We start from the raw sequence: 25,076 nt of genomic DNA, 5'->3' as shown, positions 1-25,076 counted from the left end.
AAATACTATTTTTTAGGATATTTAATATATAATATATACATGCGATAGGCATCATGTCACATATTCACTGAGGATCTTAACATTTTCCCCAATAATATAATGTGTTATTTTGTTCTCTGCTGCAGAGCTAACCAGAAAAAATGAAATGTGTTATATATGAAAGGCCAACATATAACATATTATCACTACTGAATATTACTGGAAACATTTTAGTGGGATACATTTTTTTGGGATGTTCTCAAGAGGGAAAAAAAAGTGATACAAGTAGGCTGAAGCATTATTTAACTCTGGGATTAAAATAAAACCTTTGGCACCTCCAAAAAGGATGAAATTTTAGACACAGTCGTTTATATTCTATATTCTCAATTATGTATACTATAGTTGGGATCTATAATAAAATACTAGTTCATTTTTATTTTTTGAATGCCATCTAAAATTTTCAAAAGGTATGCTTTTTAAGGGTGGGCAAAACTAACTGTATCTTTGGGTCAGAAAGATATCAGATGATAACAAAGTGCACTTTAAGGAAATCCAGTACTCTCATTAGGACTGAAATCACCCGAAAAATGAAGACAGATAATTGCAAACTGATACTACAAATATCTAGCACAGGACAGAATGAGGGCATGATAGCCTCAAATGCCAAATAAAGAAATCTCTGGAGATACATGTATGTGATATAAATACAGACGTACACATATACACATACTATTGCCTATAATTAGTATGGAACATTTAAATCTCGATGCCCCAAATAAGTAGTGTTTTGTTTTGTTTTGTTTTTTTGTTTTGTTTTGTTTTAAACAAGAATTATCTTTCAGACTGCCCTTCTGTTCTGAATACACCTGAGCATTCAGGGAGTAAAATAATTCTTTACCATACTATAATCATTTGGACTTTTCAAATGCCTAGCAATTCTAATAATAAAGTCATTTTTAATTAAAATAAAATAAAGTGCTCAGATTTGAAATGTTCAGTTTGATGAGTTTTGGCAATTTTATGCAGCATGTTTGTTACATTAAATTCCCCTAGAAAGTACTCTTGCTCACCTTTTAGTCAATTCCCCTAGCATTTCTCTCTACAACCACTAACTCCTGTCACCAGATTATTTTTACTTGTATTTGGGTGTGTTATAAATAGGTGCATATACTATTTACACTTTTGCTTGTGAATTTTTCATTTGCATGACGTTTTAAAAAGATTTCTTAGTTATGTCTTAGTAATCCATTATTTTTTTATACCTAAGTAGTTTTCAGTTGAATGGATATATTCTCACTTGGGTTATTTTAGAAGTTGATTATTATAAATAAGGCTGCTATAACCATTCTTGTACAAATTTATTTTGTTAACACTTGTTTTCATTTTCCATGAACACTCAGATATAAAATTGCTGAGTTATAGGGTAAATACATGTTTGCCCTTTTAAGAACTAGAATAGACAGTTTCAAGTTCTCTATATTGTCATGAAAATTTAGTGTGGCTTCTTTGATTTGAGCAATTTCGTTAGGTGTATAGTGGTATCTCATTGTGGTTTGAATTTGCATCACCTTCATGATCAATGGTTTTAAGAACCTTTATTTGCCATTCAAATATATTTTTATTTTATAAAGTATCTTTTCAAGTCTTTTGTCTGCTAATGTGTAAGATATATAGAAAATTTTATATATTCTGGATCTAAGTAATTTCCCAGATATATATGGTGCAGATGATTCTTAATATGTTGCTTGCCGATTCATTTTCTTAATGATACTTTTTAAAGAATAAAACATTTTAATTTTGTTGAAGCCCAATTTACTAATTTTATATTAATTATTAATGCTATTTGTGCTCTGTCCAAGAAATATTTGCCTACTCCAAGATTATTAAAATATTTTTCCATATTCATTATGTTTATCACCATCTCAGATTTGTTAAGTTTACCCATTTTTGAGGGAAGGAAGGGCAGACAGAGAGAAAAGAGAGAGAGAGAGAGAGAGAGAGAGAGAGAGAGAGAGAGAAAACCAAGCAGGTTCTGTGCTGTCAGCATGGAGCCCAATGAGAGACTCAACCCATGAACCATGAACCATGAACCATGAGATCATTACCTGAGCTGAAATCAAGAGTTGTATGTTTAAATGACTGAACCCCATCTCAAATTAATTTTTTGTATGAAATATTAGGTTGACATTTATGTTTTCCTTATGGATAGCCATTGTTTCAGCAATATTTGCTAAAAAGGACTTTCTTTAGCTCATTAAATTGATTTTGTGCCTTTGTTGAAAATGAGTTGACCATATATATTTGTTTATATTTCTGGTTTCATTTTGTTTAACACTACATTTTCTCAATTATCATAGCTTTATAGCAATCTTTGAGATCAGGTACTGTAAATTCTCCAATTTTTTTTCTTCTTTTTCATTATTGATTGATTATTCTAGATCCTTTAGATATATTTCAGTATATTTTAGGATAATCAGTTTCTTCAAATATAACTTGCTGGAATTTTGATGGGGGTTCCATTAAATCTTTATACTAATTTCAAGAAAATTTTAACAATTTGAGTTTTCTAATCCATGAACATGATATATTGTTGCATTTTCTTAGGTGTGAATTCAGTTTTTCTCAGTAGTGTTTTACAGTTTTCAGTATGAAGGTATTATACAAATTTCACTAGTTTTATTCCTAGATATTCGTTATTTTATCGATGCCCTTGTAAAAGTTTTCTTTTTTTAGTTTCATTTTTGGTTATTGCTAACATAGAGAAATATAACCAAATATATATATATATATATATATATATATATATATATATATATATATATAGTCATTGTATTTATATCCTTTCTAAATTCACATATTACTTTCAGTAGTTTTTACATTCCTTTGGATTTCTTTTGGTATAATGAGAAAACTAAATTTCTCTTCCACTCCTGTATCCCAGCCCTCTTCTCCAGTTCTTTCTCACAAAGACATTATTACTATTATTTTCAGAAATAGCCCATGCATATGTAAGTGGCAATAGGATTGCAGTAGATACTACATAGTTTTACATTTTGGTAGTCCCTCCGGGAGGATCAAATGTGTAGTAGTATCTGTAATTCATGTGGGAACATAGTAAATAAAAAAAAAAAAAAAAAAAAAAAACAAGTTTTCAAATCCTCCATTTGTTTTCTCCATTCTTATAAAAAAAAAAAAACTACATTGTTCCAATGCTATTTAATAATTCGAATAAACAAAAACTTTTATATAGTGTGATCATTTTATATTAATTACTCTAAAGTATTATAATGTAGAATTCTATATGTTCTATTCTACAGTTAGGTTTTTGGGCCAGTGATTTTCAATCTTGCCTAGTCATTGGAATCAGCTGGCTAGCTTTAATAAAAATACTGATGTCTGGGATCTACCCAGATTTTATTGATGTGGGATATTGACTGGGCAAAGGAATTTTTTTTTAATTCCCCAGGTGATATTAATGTGTAGCTAATTTGATAACTGCTATTTTACCTTGCTAATACATTTTCCTATTAAAATATATTTATATTATATTTATATATTATATATAATATAAATATATTATATTTATATTTAGTCTCCTCAAGGGAGACTTTAAATGAAGAACAAAGTCTATATGGTCTGTATAGTTTGTATTTCTTACTTTTATAGGCAGTGTCATTTGGAATGCATATGGAATACATAATAATTTGGAAACATAACGTTTGAATAGCCTTGCATAAGGCAATTAACCTTTCAGTGTTACTGTTTCTGTATGCCCTAACTGAAATCTTAGCAATCAACTGTAACTTGTTTTTGTTAAGAAATAAAGTAAGTGCAGATCTCTTTCAAACACAAAATATGATACAAATATTTAAACATAGAAAACAAATGTACAAATGGGATTTAGGAGGAAAAAAACAAACTCCAAAACACTTATTGTATTGATACTCAGTATCAAATGTGAACCTTGCATAGCCATGGGGAATTGCTTGGGGCCAATGTTGTAATTCTAGGTCACATAGTCTATTTGTTTGATCCAGTCTGATCTTTCTTACTTTCTTATATTCTAAAATTTTAAAACAATATTTTAAAATAATGCAAACAACATATAGAGAGGAATTAATAAACCTAATCTTAGATAAGCATAGAGTAGTGGCTTCAGAAAAGTTTGTTTTAATTGCTAAAATGAAACAACCATATACATAGTTCAGTACTGAACCCCTATTTTGAGTGGTCATTATTGAAATTCCAATCATCCTAACACATTTCTTGACTGAGTGAAATGTGAAAAATGCTGTGTTAGACTTCTGCATATTTTAAGCCAATTTTATTATTTTTTTCTCTTATTTACTTAATTTTATTTTTTAAATATAATTTATTGTCAAGTCAGCTAACATACAGTGTATACAGTGCTCTTGGTTTTGGGAGTAGATTCCCATGGTTCATCACTCACATACAACACCCAGTGGTCATCCCAACAAGTGCCCTCCTCAGTGCCCATCACCCTTTTTCCCCTCCCCCCACATCAACCTTCAATTGTTCTCTGTACTAAGAGTCTCTTATGGTTTGCCTCCCTCTCTGTTTGAAACTATTTTTTCCCTTCCTTTCCCCCATGGTCTTTTGTTAAGTTTCTCAAATTCCACATATGAGTGAAAACATGATATCTTTCTCTGACTGACTTATTTCATTTAGCATAATACCCTCTAGTTCCATCTGCCTCCGAAGTCAAGGGAAATAAAAGTAGAAATGAACTATTGGGACTTCATCAAGATAAAAAGCCCCTGCACAGCAAAAGAAACAATCAACAATACTAAAAGGCAACTTATAGATTTTAAGCCAATTTTAAACTCTAATTTAACGTGTAACACAAGTGAAAAGGATATACCACAAAACACAGCACTCAACACAGTGACACAAGTTAGGTACTGACTAATCATTAACAGGCAGGTAGGCTGGAGGAAGAAAGGGAGGGAAGGAGGAAGGGAAATACAGGCTCGTTATATGTATTTATATATAAGGACTATCTATCTGTAGAAAATTTTGAAAAGTTTGAAAAATTTGAAGTCTATCATGAGAATTTCTACATAAATGTATATTTTTCTGTAGTGAGATCTGGATATAAATTTTTCCATTGTCATTTAATATCTTTGTAATATTGGAGACATTGCTTAACTCCTTGAAACTTATTTTTCTCATTATTTTAAGTGCATATAATAATACTTCTTAGGGATGTTATGAAGGCTGAATATGATCATGTTTTAGGAAAATGCTTAGTCAAGAGGTAGGTTGGATCCTTAATAGATGTTCATTATTTAATTTTCCAATTATATCTAAATCACTTTTGCTTTCATAATTTTGTTTGAATTTTACAAGACATATTTTAAAGCAAACACCACCAAATTGCTTATCTTCTCCTTTAGTTAATCTATTTTATTAGTCTGAGTTGTTAAACTCACTGTCCATCTCTAATACACCTGAGAGTAAGGAGTCAAGATAGGGAATGTGTCCTAATTTACACACGAGCATTTACAATTTTATTATTGTTGTATTATTGAATTCCTTCCATCTTTAGCTTTCAGACCCTTGGTAATCAGGGTGTTTCATAGACCAAGGACAGTGTTATGATTAGAGAGCTTCTTAGAAATCCAGATCTACATAATCACAATCTCCATTTTAGCAAAATTCCGAAGTAATTTATATGTGTGTGCATTAAAGTTTCAGAAGAACTGAAGCACTTTAGACTGTATACAGTTAGCTATTACTCTTGTGAAAATTTAAGAATATATGACCTAAGATTTAGATATATTCTTATTGCATGCATTCTGATTCTGGCTCAATTCTGGACACAGGTTTCTTGTAAAGAGCACTGAAACAGGAGTAAACACACACACACACACACACACACACACACACACACACACACACATTGACTGTGCCATTTAATGGTAGTAAAACTTCATCAGGCTTCTAGACTCTAAGTCTCTGTTTTGTCATTTGTAAAGTGAAAGGCTAGTTAATACCTGGCCTTGTACTCAGTGGGATTGTTTAGAAATCAAATGACATGATACCTCATTAATTTTCAAGGTCTGTACACTACAGGTTCTACTATAATCTATGAGTTTAGATCAGTTGATAGGTTGATTATGAGTAAGAAATTCTTAGGGAGGAAGACAAGATGACAACCTCAGAGTCTGACTAATAACCATTTATTTTTGCTGTCTTATGCAAGAAATAGAAGGTGGCTTAGGGAGGGAGTATCCTAAAGAGAATGGTAGTTCTTAATAGTTTTGATTTTTTTGATTGATTTGTGTTGACTTTGTTTGGGTGGGCCAATCAATTGCTTTATAATTGGCTAGTGATGACAGCATGACTGATAACATAAAACAAGACAATAGGATGAATTTTATTTAGCACTTAACTTCAGTTTTTCCTAGAGATGCTTCTCAGTTAGTAACTGAATTAAGGTCTGAGGAAATGTCATACGCCCTGAATTTGGCATGGCAGTAAGGATATTGTGAGGGATATCTTCATGGAAGTCAGTGATACAAACTCTGATTCTTTCTATTACAGACAAAAAGACTTGTGGACCTCATGAATTCCAGTGTAAAAACAACAACTGTATTCCAGATCACTGGCGGTGTGATAGCCAAAATGACTGCAGTGATAATTCAGATGAAGAAAACTGTAGTAAGTAGCTGTTGCTTGAGAACACTGTGAGCATGAAGCGTATTCAATAAGCAGGAGAGCAATGTTTAGTTCAGTTAAGGTATGAATTTGAACCTATCTGTCCCGCAGCTCACATTTTTATAAATATATTCACATTTGGACAAGAATATTCGGACTAAATTGACCTGAATCTCAAATGGTGGAATTATTGAAATGTTCATACTGGAAGTTATTTTCTTGTAGTTATCAGAATTGGTATGAAAGTGTCATGAGGTTTAGTGCAACCCATTAGTATGCAACACAGTAAGCCCTTGATGCAAGTTCATACAAAGAGCTGAATGATGTGGAGACAGTACAAAACATATCATTCTTTAACGGATGGTATTCATTTCATTTCAGTCTCAAATCCTTTTACACTACAAATTTACCCAAGAGCATCTTTCAGCAAAATATCATTTATTCTCTCTGGAGTAGAGAACACCATATGTATTCAGGATGCTTTTCTCTGAAAATGGAATAACACTATTATCATCATCTGCCTCCTGCATTTTTATGTAATAAATTTAAAAGACAATAATTGTCCAACAATTTTATTTTCTAAAAAGTGTGGCAGTATGTAAAATTGTGACAGCATGTTTATATTCTAACATTAATTTCTGAATATATTTCTTACCAGCATTTAAACAAAAAAAAGCAATATAATCATGCTTAAAATAAGATAATAATCAAATTCCATTTATTAAATATTCTGCTACTTCCAAAAAGGATTTGGTGAAAACAAGTGTCTACTCTTATTTATTTATTTATTTATTTATCTAGGGAATGTGGGTGGCGGGGAGGGATATAGAGAGGGAAGAGGCAGAGGCAGAGAGAGGGAGAGAGAGAAAATCCCAAGCATGCTTTACGCAGTCATTGTAGAGCTCAATGAGGGGCTCGATCCCATGAACTGTGAGATCATGACCTGAGCTGAAACCAAGAGTTGGATGCTTAACCGAGTGAGCCACCCTGGTGCCCCCAATAGTGTTTAATCTTATACATTAGACTAAGAACAATCATTTCCCAAGATACAGGAGATGAAATAGAAACTGTTACATTAAAGCATAGGAAGAGGTTATATAAAAATATATAATTAGTAGAGTCATAGCCTTCATAAACCACTTGGATATTCAGTTTGCAAAATATCAACTTTTTAAAAATAACTTTTGAACTTTAATCTGACTCGTGTTTGAGGATCAGGTCCATTAACTGTGAAATCTCTGGATCGTTATGATTATGGAATACTCTGATTATGGGAATTTTTATTACTCCATCATATATGTGTCTCTCAACTGATCTTACTTAGAGTGTTCTAGATTCTTTTAATCAGTAACTCTGAAAAAACTTTATATAGCAGATTTTCAGATTCTTTCCAGTGATTAAAATAAAAACCTAATGAGGTAAGAATGGCAGGAATAGAAGAGTAAATGCAAAAAAGAAGCAATTGCATATACACTCTCTATTTAATTCACTTCCATTCTAGAGCTTAAATATACATATAACTACTTAGCTTAGTTTGGGATACATTTAGTGTTAATTGTCAATAAGATACCTGAGAAGAATAGCACAATGACTGAAAGAGAGGGTAAGGGAGAAGGCCACATTAGAAACTTACATCTTTGAAAACCCTTTATTCAAGGAGTGGTTGAAATTATATAGAAGTTAAACTACTGCTATAACTGGAGAAGAATGGGAGGAAGAATGAAGGGTGGAGATAACCTGTTTCTGAGTCTGCTGGGGTTTCCAAAGTGGTTGGGTATGATTTTGCAAGAACTCAAGGAGAAAGAACACAGCTTCTCACTTGTCTCTGGGCAAACAGTGAGGAATCACTGTAGCCATCGCCACAGAACCCTTAGGAAAAGCAAGAGAGTGCCTGCAATATCAAGCATTGCAGTATAAAATACCCCATTATGTGTGGTCCACTTTTAGTCCCCATTCACTCTGGGCATGTGGCCTAAGATAACAATTTGATGAATTTGCAGAGGCGAGAGGACACTGCACAAGAATGAAGCATATTATAGTTGTGACATGGAAGGATAGAGGGGATACACAGAACCACTATCAGAACTGATAACATATTAAACGTGTAAGAATGTGTGAGAGGAAGGCTCAAGGGATCAAGATAATTGAGTGGTGTTTGACAGTACCATCTGAATAGACCTGAAGAAATGAGAAAGTTTAAACATTGAAAATGTCAACAGTTCTACATGGGCAGAAGTGGAGCCTATGAAAAGAGAGAAAAGAATACAACATAACTACATAAAGCACCAAGAGGTTGGTCATATATAGGTCAGCAGTAGAACAATTACTGCTCCTGTGTAAAATGTTATCGAGATATTTCCCATTTTTTTTAACTATCTATTGAAAGTTTTATAATTTTATTTAATTATTATAATTTTAGAAGTATATAATTACAATAAAACTTTATTATATATGCACATAAATTATTATTTATATATTATAATCAGGACTATATATATATCACATCATATATGTATATATATATATATGAATATCTTTATGTTTATTTATTTTTGAGAGAGAGAGAGAGAATGCAAGCAGGGGAGGGACAGAGAGAGAGAGAGGGAGACACAGAATCTGAAACCAGCTCCAGGCTCTGAGCTGTCTGCACAGAGCCCAACGTGGGGCTCGAATTCACAAATGGTGAGATCGTGACCTGAGCCAAAGTCAAACATTTAACCAACTGAGCCACCCAGGCGCCCCCAACACATATATATTTAATTTAAATATATATAAATGATAACAGTATACCCCAAAAGATAACAGTATAATGTTACCATATTGTCTAAATATCATTAGTCAATTGTATGCATTTTGATTCATATTTGAGCAATTATTGTTAACAATTATTAAGTAGTGGAATATAGCAGAGATAGTAGATTAGCCTTAGTGTTAAAAACAACAGTAGCATTTTTTTTTTTTATGTGACCACATTCTATCAACCAACACTCAAGTGCATTCCATTGATCCACTCATTCCCTTATCACATTTATCTGAGTTCCTATTTAAATGTCTGCAGACAGGGTAGGGAGTAGAGCTATTTCTCAGGGTTTAGCACAGGGCCTGACACATTTATAATATTAGCAGTGTATTTTTAAAATCGCTTTTGGATTTTTGTGTTTATGAATCTGATATAATGAGTTTACTTTTTAAATTGTGTGGTAAACACTCCAGGCATAGATATGGGAAGAGTTTACATCATAGTGAAGCAATTAACTACCAGCTATGTTTTCAATCTAATATGCTTTCTCCTTTTTTATATTTATATAGCATAATTAGTCCATTGTCATTTTCTTCATCATCTGCTGATCATTTCCCTTGTAAAGTGTTCAGCAGGGACACTTTGCTCCAACAATGATTTATGCTCTTAGAAACAAGAAAATTTTATTGTCACTGGAGTTACTTTGTCATCTGTATCAAAGGTTTGAAAATATCTGACAAGTCTCAGCACCTATGCTATCTTATCAGCAATAAATGTAATGTATGCAGCATGTACACCTGCTAAGTAACTGATGTGCAAAATAAGTTATTTCATATCTTTTCATTATTAAGAAGTAGCTAACAATCGAATAGATATAAAAGCACTAAATAACTTGATCAGCCAGATTACAGTTTTCGTAGAGAGACAAGCTGTGTCTGCCTTATTTGAATTTCTAGTACTTTCACACTGAATTTATATCAGAAGATTATTTGTATAGCATGTCAGTTATACTAATTGTATTCTAAAAATTCTCCTCAGATGCTTACACCCACATTTATATAACTTTTGAACTTATCACCAAGGGTTTATGATAATATACTCAGCAGAGAAATTGGAGTCTGGAAGCCTTTCTGCTCTGCCACTAACTCTGTAGCTTTGAAACTCACTTTTATTTTCTAAACTTAGGTTTTTTTTTTTTCCATTTTGTGCAAGATAGCTTCCAAAGTTCTTTTGAGTTTTGAAGCTGTATGCTTTTCTTCCTTTAGTATCGAAGGAAATGACTTATCTATATAATGCCCCTATTTTTTATTTTCATTGTAGAATCCAGATCAGCCTTCCAAAATATCCTGTGAAGGCTTCTTTGTTGTTGATTTGGCATGTTTAAATGAGACTTATGGAAAACCTGGTTAATTTTTCATGCGTGGGGTTCCCTATCTACTTTAGATCTGGAGACATAGGCAATATCAGAAAAAGTTAATGTGAGAAAAACATTTTGGAAATACTGGAGGAAATTTCAAATTCAAATTTTCTTTCCAAATGGGTTATCTTCCAGGTATGATCATTTTGCTCTTCTTTTTAACAAAAAAGCTATCATGCCAACATCTAAACATTGGTCTTTTACTTTATCCAGAAAAGATCAAAGTTAAGAAACAGCAAGAGAATGCAATCCCTCAGGACCTTGTCTCATAACTTAATTACGGTTTTCTCAAGAGAAAGTTTCATTTTGAGACATCCAGTGGCAAAAGATTCTGAGGCATACAGATGAGAGTTAAAAACAGACTTGCTATCCCATTCTTGATGACATTTGTATATGTATAAATAATTCATGATTATTATTCAGAAGTGGTTTTGCTGGCATTTCATGCTAGAAACATACATATTTTCATATGCACTGAAAAAATTTTTTTTCCAAAAAATCACTCAGTTCCTCTCCTCCCCTATTAAAACAGAGTAATTAGCAATTTAGCAAAGTCTCTATAGAACAAGTGTTGTGTGGAATTACTGGGTGAATGCTTTGAAGTACTTTATAACTTTATAACTTATCACCTTAGATCAGCAACATCCAACCCTGCCTATAGAAAAGTGTGTCAAAGTCTGTGATGTCATTTCTGTTTAGCACATGATGAACACACTTGTGTTTAATTAGCATAAAGTCAAGTTAGAATATTAAAGGATAAATATATTCTGTTCAGACACCTCCAAATACATAAATTCAAAGTTTCTACTGCTGTTTCTTTTAAACATCTAAGTGTGTGTTTAAAAAATGCTGTCTGATTTTTAATGAAAATCATTTTGATTGTTATTTTCCATTATTAAATAAATTGAGCACTGATTAATTAACTTATTAATTTCACTACAATTTCTTTTCCCTAAGAAGAAAACTGCTCGTGTGTAAACAGGAGGGTGAAATGGCTTCAGTATGGAAGAATGATAAGAGAAAAAGAGTTCTCTTTTATTTCTAAGTGAAGTATACATTGTTAGCCATATGCCTTGGACAAGTAACTTGACTTCCCAGGCCTTTATTGTTCATCTCTGTAATATGTAATCACTTGTTATTTCTTTGGTAGTAAGGGAGACAATGATATGGCCTAGTATTAAATAGTACAGGCCGTGGTATTACATCATCTAGGTTCAAGTTCAGTACTGGCTCTTCTACCTACAGGGTGATTTGGAGACAGTTCCTTATCCTCTCAGTGCCTCAACTTACTCATTGGCAGAAGGGTCCTATAGTAGCACCTGCCTTACACAGTTGTTAGAATTAATCGTTGAGTTAATTCAAGTACTTAGCATTAATTTCATTTAGTGCCTAACAACAAATAAGCAACCAGTAGCTGGTAATAATTATTATTGTTATATATAGTAATATTAATACAGTTGTCTTTAATATTAAGGGATAATATATGTAAATATAATGCAAAGATGAAAAGAGAAAGTGCTATTGTCATCCTCACTAAACAATGGGGTGTTGAGAAATGAAGGGATCCTTCTGTTACATGGCTTTTTCTCATTCCACTGAATAGTATTTTGTCTTATCCATAGCCTGAAGTTCACATTTTAGTATATAAAGTCTCAGAGCAGAACAAAATGCTGATACATATTTACACTTTCCATAGTTCTCCCAGTGGTCTCAGGAGGGATCTCTACATAGAAATATAAGAGCCTTCATGACGCCAAGCATTCTTGATGTTACCCTTTAGCTAGAAACTGAGTGATTGTGTATAGCAGTAATCAAATGTGGGCCAAATTGTTCACAATATTTATGCAGAAGATAGGCTTCATACGGATATTCCTTAAGTTTCTGTTATTCTTCCTTCCTCCTTCCTTCCTTTCTCCTATTATTGCGTGTGAGGCAGCTGTAAATACAGTTAATGAGTAGAGAAAACAAAAAGGAGTCTTTCATCATGCCAGATACCAGTTCTATTTAAAGAACACAAAGTAAACAAGAGATGATCTGTAGCAGTCATATCAATTCCTAGAATCCTACGTCATTGTGCAGATGAAACATATTCTATATAGGAGTTAAGCCAAGCAGTAAGTCATACTATTTGGCTTATAGCCTATGTGGACTATGGTGAAGCATAATTAAATCAATAACTGGCAAATTACTTAAATGGCATGTAAATGCTGCAGAACATGAGCAAACATTTGCATAAACAAAAAGGCAGTTTTCAGTTATTTTTTAATGTTTATTTTTGAGAGAGAGAGAGAGAGAGAGAGAGAGAGAGAGAGAGAGGCAGAGGGGGAGGGGGACCGAGGATCCAATGTAGGCTCTGTGCTGACAGCAGCAAGCCCAATGTGGAGCTTGAACTCAAGAACCATGAGATCATGACCTGAGCCAAAGTTGGGCACGTAGCTGACTTGAGTCACCCAGGTGCCCCAAAAGGCAGTTTTTAAAAAGTGGAGTTCCTTGTGTCCTTTCAACTCTTACCCACCCAGTCATGTCCAACAATATTCCCATGTATTCTTCTTGTTTTATGAACTCTAGACTCTCTGGGGACAAAATTGAAGAATTAGAAATTTGTTAGAATACAATATAAAAGTCAAGAGTCAAAACCTAGACTTACTACTCAATTAATAAATAGCCCCATAGGTACAGAGTCACAAAATGTCTTAAAGTAAAAACATAAAATGACTTAGAGTTCCAACAACTGGAAAAGATTTGTTATTATGTAATATGTAGATTCTTATGTCTTATTTTACTTTGATGTTGTATTTTTACTGAACAGTAAGCTATCTTTTGTCTCTTTATCAATTTGTTTCTGTAATGCCACTTTCTATTCATGATTTTAAAATAAATTTGAAAAATCATCATACTGTGTACCATAGATGCTTCATGAAACACTTTTTCGAAACTATTTATTGGCTTCCTATACAATTGCTTGGCTAACCTCCTTTTTCTTAATGCTACCTCATGCTATATGTCATATAAATTTAGAATGTAGTTGCATATAATCGAATAAGCCTGTGCTATTTTTCTGTCTCCAGAGCCTCAGACCTGCACATTGAAAGATTTTCTCTGTGCCAATGGGGACTGTGTTTCTTCGAGGTTCTGGTGTGATGGAGATTTTGACTGTGCAGATGGCTCCGATGAGGTAGGCAACTTTGTAAAACCAAACAAAAAAGAAAGTTTTTTAGAGTCACATTTATAATTATTATTATTCAATCCAGTGAGTCTGTCATGGACATCTCTGAAATACTCTTTTACTCCTGACACAGTGAGGTAAGTAGTATTATATCTAAGCTCTGTGCCGCACACACACAGCATGGGGAATAGTTCTTGTGCTACTATTGACAGTTAACTTTATAGTCTGTTTTACCTCAAGTGGTGAATAGCTGGGTTGGGAATAGGATGTTTGGAAACCCTATTCCCTATAGCTGATGCCCTTGCCATCTGTGAATTTGTTCATAAATTTGCTGCAGTATTTATAGTCAGGACTAATATTTTTATGCATTTTAAACAGTCTCTTCTCCCCAGTCTCTTTCTTCAATAGATACAGTCTTATAGATTCCGATGTGGGTCATCAATTTTCATGAAACCACAGGTTCAGCTTTCCTTAGATGATGAATCACAATCCATTTATAATAAGGTCTGTGTACACACAGCTTAAGTGAAAAAAGTGTAAAATATCTCTGGATAATTCTGTAAACTTAAGATTGTGTTAACACTTGTAATACTTCACACAATTCATTATTTATGCATCTATGTATTTGTGTTTCAGCTGTTAATTACTCCATGGAGCTTTAAAAGTAATACATGACACATGATTATATATATATTTTTTCAATCAAATCTAAAACGAACTCTAATCCTTTACTCTCTAGTATCACAGAAAAGTCCAGCAAGAGTCACTTCATGGTTTTCTGTTAATGATTTTCCATGTTAATATCAGGAACACAACACTGGTGACACCAAGCCTAGTCATAAATAAAGGAAAAATTAGTTTTCTTGCCCTCAGTGACCAGCATGCCTCCTTCCAGGGTATAATGACTCCCTAGAGCTCTGCTCCTCTGGTTGACACACATAAGCACCTACCCCTCATGAAGGTCCTTCCAATAACTATAGGTTTGCCTAGAGAGAGTCTCTGCTGCTGTAGAGGTTTCTGTGTTTCAGGTCAAACATCATTAGTCATCCACCAATTTCCTACATCTTTGGGAGACACTGTAGGTCTCTACTATTTACAGAACCCATACAGACTACAAACTAGTTCTTTCCCAGTCTGCGGGTATTCGTATTAAGATTTGACAATTCTCCATTTTCACACTATCTTGGAAAAGTCCCCAGTCACATTCAGGAGCCTAGATTTTGGAAACTAATGTATTTAACTTCTCACCCAAAGGCCAGAAAACCTAAACCTTGAGGTTGCAAAGGTCTCTTAGGAGAAGTTGAAACATAGCATGGGGCTAGTCACAAACAAGTCCAAACAAAATTCTTTTTTCAGTTTTTTTAATTCATAGGAGAGCTACATTCTTACTGCCCAACTACATTTTTACTTAGTATCAATTTATTCAAAAATTATACTAAATGTTTCCCAGTCAGACAAATACTTTTCACATAAACTCATCCATACCATGTAATAGTTTTTTTTTTTTTTTCTTTAAAACCTGTTTCACCACCCCTGTGTAATCTGTGAAACATCAAGAGGTGGAGATATACTGTTTAAGGCTTATAATTGCATCTTCCATGTTATTCACTAGACATCCAAGGTATATATGCAGAATCAAACACTTATTTTCCAAAATCTTATTCAAGTGAAAGTAAATGTCCTTATTAACACCATTTATCTCATTCCCTAAGTTCATGGATGTAGTTCTTTGATGGCTGGATAGACCTCCATTACAGACATTTTCATGGTAATGCCCCTAGGGAACCAAAACAACTTTCTTAAAGGTGGTCTTTATAAGTAATGAAGTGTCTAACACTATAGGCAGTTGATTCCTCTTTTCTTTCTAAAGGTGAGAATTACAGGTTGAATTGACTAACAAACAAAGGAACAAACAAATGGCTAGAAAACCAAATTACGTACAGGGTACTCTCAATTTAGGAATAAAAAATAAAATTGTGAGGATAAGTTTTTGTAAGGATGTTAACTGATAATATAATTAGCTTGTTCATTATGGCCAAAACAACAACAATAATAATAATAATAATAATAATAATAATAAATAATAATAATAAAAACTTGGATCAGCATAATTGTGTATCACATCAGTGGCATACAGAGATTGAGTGATTAATTCCCAGAGAAGAAATATTTAAAGTGACTTTAAAATATAGTATTTGGACTCTACATCCAGTATAATGCATTGTAAGGACAAAAAGAAATGCAAAGGAATCTTAAACTGTGTTCATATGCTTGTTGTTAATAATGTTGGTTTTGCTAATTTGAAACTCGTATATATTGAGAGTAGTGTAGATCAAATGCTTAGTTATTTTCATATTATTAGCACTTAAAAGTTTGAAGTAAAAGAAAGGAGATACAAATGTAGGAACAAAACATTTAAATAAAATTATGTAATATTAAATTCAAAAATATCAGTAGGAGATTTCGATTTATCTTTCTCTTTCTAAAAATGTATAATTCTTAGCTCTGCCACTTAAAAATTCTAAAACCAGTGACATCTCAGCATTATAGACTATCCTTAACACTCATACAGTGGCCTCTAAATACCATTTTCCTATTAAAGGAAACAAAACTCCTTTGAGAATGTCCACTTATAGGTCTGAGAAGGAAATTGACAAAATAAGTCACTATTATCTTGTTAAGCCAAAATAAGACTATTAGTATAGTGTCCCGAATACATAGGAGATAATTGAAGGGTTTTCTACTAATGAAAGAGACAGCTTGGACATCAGAAAGAAAAATGACTTTAATGGATTGAAATATAATAAGTGTATAAAAATACATGTGTGTATAATAATACTTTTAAAAAACAAAAAGTTCATTAGTCACTTTAGATGTTCCGAAGGTATCCTTCTTAGGATTTAATCAGCCCAATTTGGAATGTGGGACATTCAGTAGAATAAATGACCTAGTGTCTGTCTGCAAGTAGTAAATAGCATTAGAAAAACAAACAAACACACACACACACACACACACACACACACACACACACACACATAGGAGAATGGGAAATAGTTATTCATTTAAAGAAACTCAAACCAAATTCAAAATTATAGACTTCTTTTAGATCCTTATTTTACCAAACAATATTTTAAAAATGAGAAAATTTTAGGTATTGATAGGAAATAACTTTAGAGTAAGTCTAAATTATTAGACTTTAGACTAATAACTTTAGGGATTTGGGCAAATTTTGTGATATTGCGAATGTTGCGATACTATTGTTGTTATGTTAAATAGTCCAGACTATAAATAAGTGTAATGGAGGATGTATGAAACATGAATAGTGAAGTGTTCGTCATTGTTAAACAAGCATGATGGGCACGTAGGTTCATTATTCTGTTCTTTCTTTAAGCTTTTGAGTCTAAAATAATAATTAAGTAACCCACAAATACAGACACACACACACATACTCATCAACTGTACTGTAATTTATCCTTGATTGAAATCTTCTGATAATTGAAAAAATATCTAAAAGTAATGTTTTCTGTATTGCTGCCAATACAGATACACCAGTGCCATTGGTTATTGAGCTATTTTACTTAAATTACTTTATTGCTGAGATAACCTTTGATTAATTTCTACAAATATACTGAGCAGTTGCTATAATCATGGTGCAGTATTAGATATCTGGTTCACAGACACACACGGTGCCTATCATACAGACAAACATGACCCTTATCCTACTGGAACTGAGTTATGTGAAATTTTAATTTATATTCCTTGTTTTCTGCATATGCTACATCATTCATTAATTCATTCATTACATTGGCAGTTTTTATTGAATGCTTATTATGTCCCAGTTATAATACTGAACATGGTGGTAAGGTGGTGAACAAAACATATGAAATCCCTTTCCCATGACCAGTGCATGGACTGTTTCTCCGTCTTTTACAGCATTTACTATTACAGGAGTTACACTGCAGATGCACTGCATTTCTAATTATCCTTACACAGGAAAAGGCTTTTCTTAAATAGTTCCATTTCTGTTTAAACTTCCTCTATAAATCTTTTCATAAAAACCTTGAGAATCCATATGATTAAAATTACACTTATTTATTTTGACAGTCGGTGCATTTTATTGCAATTGTTGGCTTAGGGGATGGTATTTCCTGTTAGTTTATGAGTTTAAAAAATACATGGAATAAATCTTAGTTTCCTTTGGATTCTTATTTAAGAAACTCTGGTACCTGGTAACCCCTCAATACTTGAGAAAAGAAGGGAAGAAGAAAGGCAGTAAGAAGAAAATGAATTATATAGTGGGCAGTCTAATTAAAGTACCGTTGGCAAAGAGAAAATTACAGGAACTTAGAATGTAAACTCCCTTTCTTTACATGGGGATGACCCTGCGAAGAAGCAGGGAGTAGCAGATCCACATGGTTCGCTTAGTGAGAGTTTCATAAGCTGTGACTGTTACACCTTTTGTCGAAGCAACAGGCAAGTATCTTTTGGCAAGAATAGAAATTACATACAGAAAAACCTCATCCCAGCAAGACGTTTCATTGGAGCATCCCATATCAACAGGACTGGTCAGACCCAAGGAAGTTTAATTTCTACTGGCTCCCTTTTATTGATCTCATATAAGGAATCGAAAGGTTTCCCAAAGGTATAGCTACTGTCTTGTTTGACTTCCAAATAAAATCTATATGCAAACTAGCAGACGTGACAATTGTGACAGTTCCTGTCACGGTTCTTTAGCAACAAATGTTGGAAGAGAGAAAGATTATGAACAGCAGCTAGTTTGTGAAAGGACTGAGGAAGAGGCGTGAAAAGAAGGGTAAAGGAAGGACACTGCAGGAAGTTTTTGCCAACACAAAACATATTTGCCTTCATTCTTTGTTTCACTTTCATCCTGCTACCCCATTCCCAATGAACTGGATGTACTTGTTAGAGATAATTTTTAACCCTTTATTTCCTCCACGATCTTTATTGTCACCTATAATTATTAAAATTACATGACCTCCTGTCTATTGGAAAATGATCTCCTCGGAGTAATTGATGTGATGGAACCATAGGATCTATGTTCTTTTCTCATTTCTCTGTAAGTCATCGTAAGACTTACAGAGACAAATGAAAATAGAAAATTGTTATGGTTTTGTTATATAGCCGTGGGCTTAAATGACCATCTGAGCTTCTTATTTGTGGCAGTGTAGAAATTTAATGTTAACTGTGTTGTGTGGTTTTTGACAGAGAAATTGTGAAACAAGTTGTTCCAAAGATCAGTTCCAGTGTTCCAATGGTCAGTGTATATCAGCAAAGTGGAAATGTGATGGCCATGAAGACTGTAAATATGGAGAAGATGAGAAAAACTGTGAGCCAGGTAAAATGATTGAGATGGTGGTTAATGTAGCTGATATTTTGACTTGGTATATAACCATTTTAAGCAGTAATTAGGAGAAAACAATGGCAAATGCACACACATACTGACTATGTTTTAGAGATAAGATTTTAGATATGCTTATAGGTGAATTAAATAGTGTACCCTTTATATGTTTTGAATGCGTTTTAGCGTTTGAATGTGTTTTAGTAGGATAATTACTATGTTTGGGATCCAAGCATTACTCCCAAATTTGATTTTCTGGTTTCTCCGTCTTTCCACCCCATTTGGAATTGTTCCTCCAAGATGGAAAAGTGATATATGTTGAAACTGTAAGTGCAATAAAAGTCAGGTTTTCAGTTATGGACATTAAGGTTATGGAAAAGAATGCAGTAGTTTCAACATGAAACCAGCTGAGAAAAAGCATAAGTATATTATTTCTATTTGCATTTTGGTCCAAAATAAAAATAAAATTAGGAAGCAAGACCAGAGTACGGGGAAAAAACACCCAATTTATTGTGCGTTTTTATCCCCTAAATATAGCCTTAGAAATATGGCCATTAAAACTTAATTTTTTTATACTTAGGTATTTTAATAGCATCATCTTACCAAAAAAGCAATTACTGGGAGAAATTCATGCTATGATCTATGTACAACCACAAAAGCATTACTTTGAGAGCCTAGGTGACAGTAGCAGATACAGGACACACATGTTGCTGCTCGTGGTCGATATTGCTAATTGATCTTTTTTCTTACTGAATATAGACCTATCTTCAGACTCCATATGAATACAGATCTCTAGGCAAACACTGCCAATTAAAAGGAATTAAAACTCTAAGAAAAAGCTTCTGAGCATCCTTGGAGTAAGCAAAGCCATTATATATGTACATTTGGCTACCAGAGATTTGAAGGCAAGCCTAGCTAACTCAAACCCAGAGACTAAGGCAGCAATCATAATTACTATGTCAATTAATTAGATTAGGTACTGATAGTAGTTTAAATATCCACATGCTATTTTTATTTTCTATGTCATAAAAGAATACTTCAGATTCTATGGACTCAGTTAATTATGCATATATTCATGTTTAAGACCCCAAAACAAAAATACTTCTCAGAACTTATGCAAATATGACATTTATGTCAACACAGCCAGCTAGATATCATGGGGTCTATGAGACCATGCCAAGATTTCTACTTTTAGCTTTATATAATACATATACAAATTAACATTCCCAAGGGTCACTAAGTCTCACTACAGTTTTAAAAACAACTTGAAGCCTTTGTTTTTAAATAATTTAATTTAAAATTATGAAAAATTCATTTAACTTCAAAATTAAAGAGAAGGAGGATATAGAGGGTTTTTTTTTCTTCCTTTCTGTCTTTAGTGAGTTAAAAACTTACTGAACAGCCTATTACATCATTGAGATATATTTTATGAAATGCAATAATATTATGAAACACATTTTAAATAAATGTTTAATATCAGATATTAAGTACAGTTTAAATATAAACTATTTTCATTACTGTCTATGAATTTTTTATATGCTTATATATGTTTTTATCTATCAAAGCAATCATTCATTTTAGTGAATTTAAATCTTAACTTTATAATTATATTCAGATTCTCCTACGTGCTCATCAAGTGAATATATATGTGCCAGCCGAGGATGTATTTCAGCATCTTTGAAATGTAATGGAGAATATGATTGTGCTGATGGTTCAGATGAGGTAAAATCTATCATTTGATTAAAATCTCTGAATTACATGAATTAGGTTCGGGAAAGCAAATGTAATAAAAATAGAGTAAAGAGAGAATCTTGATTCTTAGCCGTCTAAAATCTTAGGACAAGTACATTGAATATAGTAATTGCAGCAAATACCCGAATCTGTGTGCTGTTCATATACTAAATCTTATTGTCATTTGTAGGGGTTATATTCATTAAGTCAAAATAAAAGAAAGCCCACAGTGTAATAAATCTCCGGTATTGTCAGCTGCATGTTTGTTTTTCCTATGACTATATCATTATCATTAATGAAAACTGCAGTGCCTATTTGTATTTGAACAGATGGACTGTGTGACTGAGTGTAAGGAAGATCAGTTTCGATGCAGAAATAAAGCCCACTGTATTCCAATTAGATGGCTTTGTGATGGCATTCATGACTGTGTGGATGGCAGTGATGAACAGAACTGTGACAGAGGTAAGGGGTGTGTGTGTGTGTGTTTGTGTGTGTGTGTGTGTGTGTGTGTGTGTGTGTGTGTGTAAATAAGAGAGTGGCGGTTAAAATACTGTGACAAGTCAAAGTGTGCTAGAGGCAAAATATAGGATCATTAAATGATTCTCTTTACCCATTCTTATTTCATTACATAATATCCTGTTCTGGATAAGCAAAATCTGGATAATTTCCAGATAGAGTGCAGTGTTAGTTTTCATATGACAAAGGTAACCAAAGTGCAGGTTTTTATTGCATCCTATCACAAGCATGGCTTTGGACTAGATGCTGGGTCAGGGATAGGGGCAGAAGGATGCAGGGAACATAACCACTTGTAGCCATTACTACAGAAGTATTTTTGGTGTGCATTTCTCTTCCATGTTGCCTGCCTTACTATGAAAGAATAATAACATATGGCATACCATATTACACATACACATACTGATACACAGCTGCAGGTCGTGCCCCAAATTTCCCTTTTGCCATATGGTTAAGAAAATGACCTACATTTTTTGTCAGTTTGGAAGACAACTTTTAATTTTGCAGTACATTATTTTTAGCTATGTTAAAATATTTCCTGACAGATAACAACTTTTTAATTGTAATTCACCACATAAAAGCAGCAATTATTCCTACTTTAGAGTCAATGAAGGGAAAGCAAAAAAAAAAAAAAAAAAAAAAAACAATTGTGGGGCAAACCTTAAAATGATCACAAATTCCATAATTCTTATTATTTTAATAATGTTAAATACATTGTTTAAATGCAAAAATTTTTTTAACCTGCTTACAAAAGTCTCTCAAGGAGTGCACCTGGTTGGCTCTGTTGGTTAAGCATCCGACTCCTGATTGGGCTCAGGTCATGATCTCACAGTTCACTAGATGGAGCCCCGCATCAGGCTCTGCACTGACAGTGCAAAACAGACTGCTTGCTTGGGATTCTCCCTCTCACTCTTTTCTCCTCCCCTGCTCACGCTCCTGCATGCTCTCTCTTTCTCTCAAAATAAATACATTAATGTTAAAAAAAATTAAAGTCTCTTGATGTACTTTACATTATGGAATATTTGGAGTATCATCAACAGAAATAATACTAGATACTGATGTAGGCTGCAAGGCATTTGAACATGTGCTCAGGGTTTATACAGTTTAAATGTACTTTTGCAACAACATGAATGAGCTAGATAGTATAATGCTAAGCAAAATAAGTCAGTCAGGGAAAGACAAATACCATATGACTTTATTCATATTTAGAAATCAAGAAATAGAACAAATGAACAAAAGGGGGAGAAAAAGAGAGACAATCAAACCAAGAAACAGTCTCTTAACTATAGAGAACAAACTGATAATTACCAGAGGGGAGTGGGGAGGGGCAGGGGGGTCAAGTAGGTGATGGGGATTAAGGAGGGCACTTGTAAGGAACCCTGGGTATTGTATGGAAGTGTTAAATCATTACATTGTACACATGAAACTAATGTAACACTGTATGTTAACTAACTGGAATTTAAATAAAAGCTTTTTTAAAAAGAAAATAATAAAATTTTACTTCTATAAATATCTAGTCATTCGAAGAAAAAATGCCCTTCATTTCCTTTAATATTAGATCAAACCTTTATGATTTGCTAAGATCTCCATCTCAAATCTGATAAAGTGTTGTAATATTCAGGAGAAGAAATCCTAGTTCTCATTTGGAATCTGCAGTGCATTATATAGAGCCATAAAAGGTTAGACTTCCTTAATAGCTGTTTCTACTTTTGGTTAAGTTCTCACATTCACATTCCAATTTAGAGACATCAAACATTGTAGACATTCTGGCACCAAAAGGTCTTAAATACAGTCATATTCTAAGACTTCGGGACAATTAAGTTACTCATCATTTTCCATTTTCTAGCTATTAAGCTCCATTCCCTTAATTTCAGTCTCTATCACCAGTCTGGCTGTTTCTCTCATTGCTTCCTGCCCTGCCTGGGCATATATACTACCATGGAAGTCAACTCCAATACATTCTGCTCACTGCTGCCAGGTTCATCTTATTGAAGTGTAACTCTGACTATGTAAATATTTACTTGAAGCTCCTTCCTGGTCACTTACAAATATGGCAGTCAGTGTTACAAGAGAATGATCCTATTTTATCTTCCTACTCTTATACTCTATTATTTCTCTTTATGTATCATATATCCTAGCCAAATCAAAGAATAAATCTAGCAACATCTTCCATGCTTTTCAACATCTTGCCAGATTCCTCTACTATTTCTGCCATCTCAATACCTTTGCCAATAAGAATTATATCTCTCCTTTTAAGTCCATTCAGTTGTTACGGTCTTCAACCAAATCTCAGTCTCTTCTGGAGTTTCCCTAGCAACCCTTTGATTGCATACTTGTTATTATATTCTTCTTTCTAATATAATTACTTCTGTATTAGTTGACTGTTTCCCCTGTTGGAATGTGAGTTTCTTAATGTAAAAAATTGGGTATTCAAACAGAATGAGGAAATAGATTCCAGGTAGTGGGATCATTATGCACAAAGTCTCATAGGTGAGAGAAAGTTTAAGTGTTTAGGAACTATAAGTAATTGAAGATTCATGCTATAGAATTTAGTTCCAATTTTAAGCATAATGAGAAGTTTTCCAAAGCTTTTAAGGAGTCTTCAAATGTTGTTGTTTTTTTTTTTTTTTTTCGAAAGGAGATGGTGGTAGAATGTGCACTATGTATTAGACACAGAGAATGACTGAAATGAGAATCAAGAGATCTAATTCCTTGTCTTACTTGTAGGAAAGTTTCTGTGCTCATTTATTATACTAACAAATCCAATCACAGTGAAATGTCTCCAAGACCTGTAAGAATATCTGGAAAATAAGTGAATGTGCATGTATGTGTGTGTGTGAGGGCAATCCTGTCAGGATTTATCTTTTTTTTAATATTAAAATTTCATAAGAAATATTTGTTTGAACAAAGAATTCAAGGTTAAAAAACAAACCTTACAGTTAAAAAAAAAAGCAGTATAGAATTTGAAATCTGACTTGCCTTTTAGATTTAAAATGACACTACTAAAAGTTTAAGCCTACTGATTAAAAAAGAGTTGAGGACCTTTAATTCAATCATTTAGAAATGTGTCAAAGCTCTCCTTCCCTCCACACTAATGTTTCTAACTTTTCTTGGGTTTCTTTGCTGCTAGATAAATTCCAGTGAATTATCTTGATGGTTAAAATATTTGATCCTGTATGGATGTACCTTAAAGCATGATCAAGTTCAGATTTCTAGTATTTTACTTCCAGGAAGTGGTTTAGGTATTGGATAGATGTACTTCAAGGCACTGTGGAAATGAAATGCCAAAATAAATCTCTCTGCTATTAAATCAGCCTTCCATTCATCCCTAAACCTGACACATGAACTAAGTGCTGGGAGCTGGAAGGCAAGATGCAGGACAAACATGAAACATTTCCCAAGTGAATCCATTTTACTGGTTTACTTTAAAAAGACGAACCCCCAAATACTGTGGAATTAAAAGCAACGTTCATATTTTTAAAGATAAAAC

At 33.2% G+C, this 25,076-nt stretch overlaps 1 protein-coding gene across 4 annotated transcripts in view; it reads left to right on the top strand.

Annotated features, from left to right (window-relative positions):
- The window catches only part of LRP1B (LDL receptor related protein 1B), a 1,898,953-nt gene that overhangs the window by 1,723,997 nt on the left and 149,880 nt on the right, over positions 1-25,076 (top strand). For all 4 annotated transcript variants that reach the window (XM_040474969.1, XM_040474970.1, XM_040474968.1 and 1 more), the window contains exons 67-71: positions 6,547-6,663; positions 13,886-13,992; positions 19,210-19,339; positions 20,958-21,064; positions 21,403-21,535. In XM_040474969.1, coding sequence (XP_040330903.1) covers positions 6,547-6,663; positions 13,886-13,992; positions 19,210-19,339; positions 20,958-21,064; positions 21,403-21,535 — 594 coding nt within the window. The remainder of the gene's footprint in view (positions 1-6,546; positions 6,664-13,885; positions 13,993-19,209; positions 19,340-20,957; positions 21,065-21,402; positions 21,536-25,076) is intronic.

This window comes from Herpailurus yagouaroundi, unplaced genomic scaffold, assembly GCF_014898765.1.
Source record: "Herpailurus yagouaroundi ecotype Mexico unplaced genomic scaffold, PumYag 140, whole genome shotgun sequence".
NCBI classification, from domain to species: Eukaryota; Metazoa; Chordata; class Mammalia; order Carnivora; family Felidae; genus Herpailurus; species Herpailurus yagouaroundi.
This window is presented reverse-complemented; position numbering and strand designations above follow the sequence as displayed.